This window comes from Lathyrus oleraceus, chromosome 6, assembly GCF_024323335.1.
Source record: "Lathyrus oleraceus cultivar Zhongwan6 chromosome 6, CAAS_Psat_ZW6_1.0, whole genome shotgun sequence".
In the NCBI taxonomy this organism is placed as follows: domain Eukaryota; kingdom Viridiplantae; phylum Streptophyta; class Magnoliopsida; order Fabales; family Fabaceae; genus Lathyrus; species Lathyrus oleraceus.
The window spans coordinates 417,092,278-417,097,319 of record NC_066584.1 but is presented as its reverse complement, the minus strand read 5'-3'; the positions used below and the strand labels follow the sequence as shown (position 1 = coordinate 417,097,319).

At 35.2% G+C, this 5,042-nt stretch overlaps 1 protein-coding gene across 1 annotated transcript; it reads right to left on the bottom strand.

Annotated features, from left to right (window-relative positions):
* Positions 1-1,328: 1,328 nt before the first annotated feature.
* On the bottom strand, positions 1,329-4,508 carry LOC127091124 (uncharacterized). The gene is made up of 3 exons (XM_051029680.1): positions 4,051-4,508; positions 3,234-3,314; positions 1,329-1,948 (listed from the first exon to the last, which is right to left on the bottom strand). The coding sequence occupies exons 1-3, from the start codon at positions 4,207-4,209 to the stop codon at positions 1,577-1,579; spliced, it is 612 nt and encodes a 203-aa protein (XP_050885637.1). The 5' UTR covers positions 4,210-4,508; the 3' UTR covers positions 1,329-1,576.
* Between the last annotated feature and the right edge of the window lie 534 nt (positions 4,509-5,042).

Sequence of the window (5,042 nt, the reverse complement as noted above, 5' to 3'; positions counted from 1 at the left end):
GTGTACACATTTTAAAAATATTGAAGACTTCAAAAGATGTTGTAGGGTTGTATTGATTTTAATTGATTTTTAGAAATACATCTTACTATATATAAGATTGCTTTTTAAAATTTTAATATATTTTATAAACATTGTAAAACTAGGATAAAAGGGCATACTCTCATGTAATCTCATTTTTATATAGAATTTTATATGGGTGACAAAAGGGCATACCCGCCCTGTTAAAGTCCGACCCACAAAAGTCCGAAAAAAATAGGACGGACAATCATAGTTGAGGATGCAAACCTAAAACCTAAAATTTAAGTCTGTCCCACAAAAAAGTGAAGGCGGAGCGGGAAAAACCCACAAACACTGCACTTTTTAAGCCATACTCATACCCAAAAATCCGCAAAGAAAACAGGATGGGGTGAAACGGATTAGGGGGTGAGGGTCTAAATCCTTGACCAATCCTACTCATGGACACAATTTTAAGTTGGTTCATGTATGCTAAATCTAATAAGAAAATTTTTGAGCCCTTCATTTTGTAAAAAAAAAAAAAAATAGTTCAAAAGCATATTTTTGGACTTCGAAAATACATTTTTAAAAATTGAGAAACCCCCTTTTGGCACAATTCGTACCTTTCCTTGCTCTGAATTCGTAAACCCATAAACATTGATAATGCTATTCACAGGAGTTACATGCAGCTGTCTGGGATGTGTTGCTGTCGGTATTTTTGTTTCCAGTAAAATACATTATGAAGAAAACAACAACAGAAAAAAATCAAGTATTTTATGCTGTTGCTAATGCACCTTCCTTTTCACCACACACAAATGCTTTTATACACTTACAACGAGACATGCATCTGTATATGATATTTTTGTGCCTGAAAACGCATCTTCGAAATCTAAAGGTATTATTATATTTCACAAGATAAAAATCCTTAGGGTGTATTAAGAAATCCCCTCTAATAATATACCTACTCAAGCACAACAACATAAGCAATTCCATTTCCATATCATCCCTTCAAATTGCTATTTCCAATTACTTGCACACCTTTCTTCCCATCCTTCCTTGCCCCTCCTATTAAATACTATGATTTACCTTTTTGGGTTTCAAGTCTAGATTCTTTTCTTTCTTTCTAATTGTTTCCTAGCAACCATTACATCACCATGAAGAAACATTGTTATCCTATAAACAATACGAATTGCGACCCAATTGGACACTCCATTCCTTATGATGATAAAAACTACTAAAAAAAGTACAGACTTACATAGGGAACTTCAGATAGAAGCAACCCAATAATTGATATAGTTGTTTTTGATAAAGAGGGGTGTGGGGAGAGAATGAAGGAACAAACTGAAGTGCTTTTAAACTATCTTTAAAAAAAACTTTACAAAGAGCATTTAATATTCAAGTAACCACTCGGATGCCATTAGTATATTAATAGATTAGTTGATCTGGTTTCACCTTACTGCTATTTCTTGTAGAACGCAAGCAAAACCAGATAAAAGATTTCAAATGGTTGTTTACTTCTTTTGCAAGTAATGTCAAAGGATGGTCAAACAAAAGTATTTGGTACATAAACCAATAGGCAGGACTAGTCTGCATGCATGTCCATGGCAGAATCGTTGGAACTGAATGCAGTAGAGTCCCTGCTTTGATGGTGAAAAAAGATGGATTCAGTGTTCTGGTTTCCATTACCTGTGGAGGGACCGCCGCTAAGGTAGCTCCCTCCCTCGCCAACTTGATAATGCTGAAGACTTCGACGAACAGGACTTGGCAAAGCATTTGAAAACTCAAAACTCTTGGATTGATTATCACAGTGCTCCGACCTGAGTCCATGTCCAACAACTGTTTGGCACGAAGAACCAGGTGATACTGTAAAGCCAGAACTAGCAACTTGTGTTGCTGATTGTGGTGCTGCTCTAGGCGAAATGGATTGCTCCTCTCCAAAATAATCCAGTTCATTCTGCAGGCAGAGAAATAAACTCTTGGAGATCAACTTTGTAACCAATAAAAACATAAAGGCATCCTAATGCAACCAAACATCTACTACATTTTCGCCATTTTTTTAATATCTCAGGACCATAATTACTTATTATTTTGGGGGTAATTGTCAACCCTGCAGATCTTTAAAATGGCAAAAAAAAAAAAGAACATTTCATTATCTTTTCCATCACACCCAGCCACTGTCTTTACAACTACGGAATATAACTTCAAGATAAATTTTGATACATCTACAATAAGAATAATGACGTTAAAAAAATCATATTCGCGAATTTAATTTGTGGAGAGTTGTCCTTCCCATAAATCTTTAACATGCAAAAGAAAATACTGGCAATTTGCCTTGTCTACCATTCTTTAGCCATTAACAATTCCCTAGATAACTTTGTAACTTCTAAAATTCTATGGAGTGAATGGATTGTAAGAAATTACAAACAATTATTATTTCCACAATTTTAAATTGGCAATTATATAAATGAATGCCACCTATTCTATAATTCTAGAAAATAAAACATGAAACAAAGGCAGGACCACAGAGAGGCAATATCCATCAGACAAATCAAAATGGCTTTATCCCACTTGAATTATAAGTGGGATAAAGGATCTGTATGCAGAAGATGGAAGCTGACAAAACAAAAGGTTGTGTTAAAGATCCTACCAATGCAAACAAAAATGCAACTGATTAAAGAAGTCTTTGAAAGAGCTTGTTTGGGCTTATTTCAAGACACAAGCACTTTTATAAGTGTATAGAAGAACTTGTGTAGAAGAACGTAATTTTGGTGTTTACCCAAACACCCTAATTGAGCAAGCATCAAAAGAGTTGAATGTTATATATTTAAAATAACCTCAACGAAAAACAGCCCATGATAAAGTCAACAGCCTGCTATTGCAATCAGCTACAGCTTGGTATATGAAACTTATGCACTTTCATTGTCACTAACTCCTCCTGCTACAGTCCATCCCACTCCCTCACCCCTCTCTCTCCCATTCTAAGGTAGCATTTGGTAGACAAGGTAGAATTGGCTGGAACATAACATATGGGTTATGTTATGTGTTTGGCACATTAATAAAAGCAGGACAAAAGTTTAATGAAGCATTCCATCTGCACGCCAAATGTTACCTAAGTGTGTCGGTTTGATTGCCTTGCCACATGCAGTTCCCACTTGGCACTTACCGATCAGCAGAAGCATATATGAAATTGTAAACGATGATGTATTGTGTGCAAAACAAAGTACAGTGATAAAACCAACCTGAATGTAGTTAAGTATATCAAGTGTTGCAACTCTTGATCCACCCTCTTGCTGTCTCTGGATCCACTGATAAAGTTTTTCCTGAAATCAGAAAAACATCCAACGTTACGAAATGCCAACATAGTGCTTAAACCTCAAAAAATTAAAGCAAAGACGGTGTCAGACGGACTACTGTATTACATATTTCATATGGTTAACTGTCCAAGATCTAAAGAGATTTCAAAGAGCTTTAAGCTATGTTCCAGTAACAGTTATATGCTGTGTGAGCTTGATTTCACCCCAAGCTAAGAGCCCCTAAAAAATAGATTCCTTAATAATTTGAGAGAGCTTATGAAAACAACTTTTGACATGTTCATAAGCTATTTTCAGCTTGTGATAATGCTATACAAGTAGCTTATACATAAACACTTATATATGAGCGCTTAGGGCATGAGAGCTTGAGTAAGGGCCTGCTTGGAAAAACAACTTATTTGCAGCTTATAACATAAGTGCTTATGTAAAGTTAACATAAGTTATCATATAGTAAAATATAAAATTAAATTTTTTATATATATGCTATAAGTTATTTTCATAAGCTATATTGGAAAACTTATGAAAATAATTTGAATAAAACTTGGGAAAAGGTCCTAAGCTGCTTTTATAAATTCTCCCAGATAGCCTCTCAAAACTTATGTGAGTAGATAAACCCAAATAAGCCCCGATCCTAGACTGTTTATCGAAAAAGGGCTAAAACCTTAAACTTGAAAAAATGAAAAGGCCAAAAAAGGAGCAAATGAAAAAACGAAAAGAATAATCGATTAATGAAGAAGTGATTTACGAGGCTATGTCGTTGACCAGCTTGGAAGGATAGTTTCTGGTGATTAACGGCATGCATGTGAAGCTGGGAGAGAGAATTAGCCGCGGTACAAAACGAAGCGTACATGGTTCGATCGACTTCGTCGAGGGTGGAGGCTATGGATTTCCTCTTCTTCGCCATGGATGGAAACGGAAGGAACGGAGAAGAAGCGAGGGTTTGGTATTATTATGGAGGAAGCAATGTTGTTTGTTTGTTTGAGGGGAAAGAGGAGAAAGGTGGTGTAGGAGTGAGGATACAAATTTAGGGCATGCGAGGCGCACGTGATTATTATTCGCTCGCGTGGTTCCATTGGATTAGGAAAGAAAGAAAAGTGTTTGTTTCTGTTGTTGTATGAGGAGTTGTTGTCGTGCGGTGAGAGAAAGAGAGAGAGGGGGTCAGCCGGCCACTCGGCTGCGGTGTTACGTTTTCACGTTCCCACCTGTCTACTTTTATTTACTTCGTAAAGGGCTTACTATTTGCACCCTACCATTTTGAAGATTTAGATAAATTATTCAAACATAATTTATATTTTTATATTAATATTTTAAAAATTAAAAATATGTTAATGATAAGTATTTTTTATCATTCAATACAAAAAAAAAAATTCTCTATTATTTTTTTAACTATTATCTTCCATTATCTTCCAAACTCTCAAACAAATTCTTGAATTCCTAACTTTAAAATTTGGGCATGTCCTATATACAACAAACTTTCTTTGAGAACAAGTCAAATCATAGTTGAGTATGTGTTCAAAATTTGAAATTCATATTAACAACATACATACACATAAAATAAAATCTGAACGCGACTTAACACACTACACCAAACTCAATCTCATAACCACTTAAAATCAAAGTTAAAATGGAGTGTATCTTTGATAAAGTGATTTAGTTATAAAATAAGTGCGTTCAGATTTCAATCTTCGGGCGCTACGAAGGCTTTTTTCGAATTTTCATTGGGTGTGTCATCACTAC

Bases quoted from the DNA above. Each gene is read 5' to 3' on its own strand.
- LOC127091124 (XM_051029680.1), bottom strand. From the start codon at position 4,209: ATGGCGAAGAAGAGGAAATCCATAGCCTCCACCCTCGACGAAGTCGAT. The intron at 3,315-4,050 runs GTAAATCACTTC...TTCTGATTTCAG, and splicing joins CTGGTCAACGACATAGCCTC to GAAAAACTTTATCAGTGGAT. The intron at 1,949-3,233 runs GTTGGTTTTATC...CTCTGCCTGCAG, and splicing joins ATATACTTAACTACATTCAG to AATGAACTGGATTATTTTGG.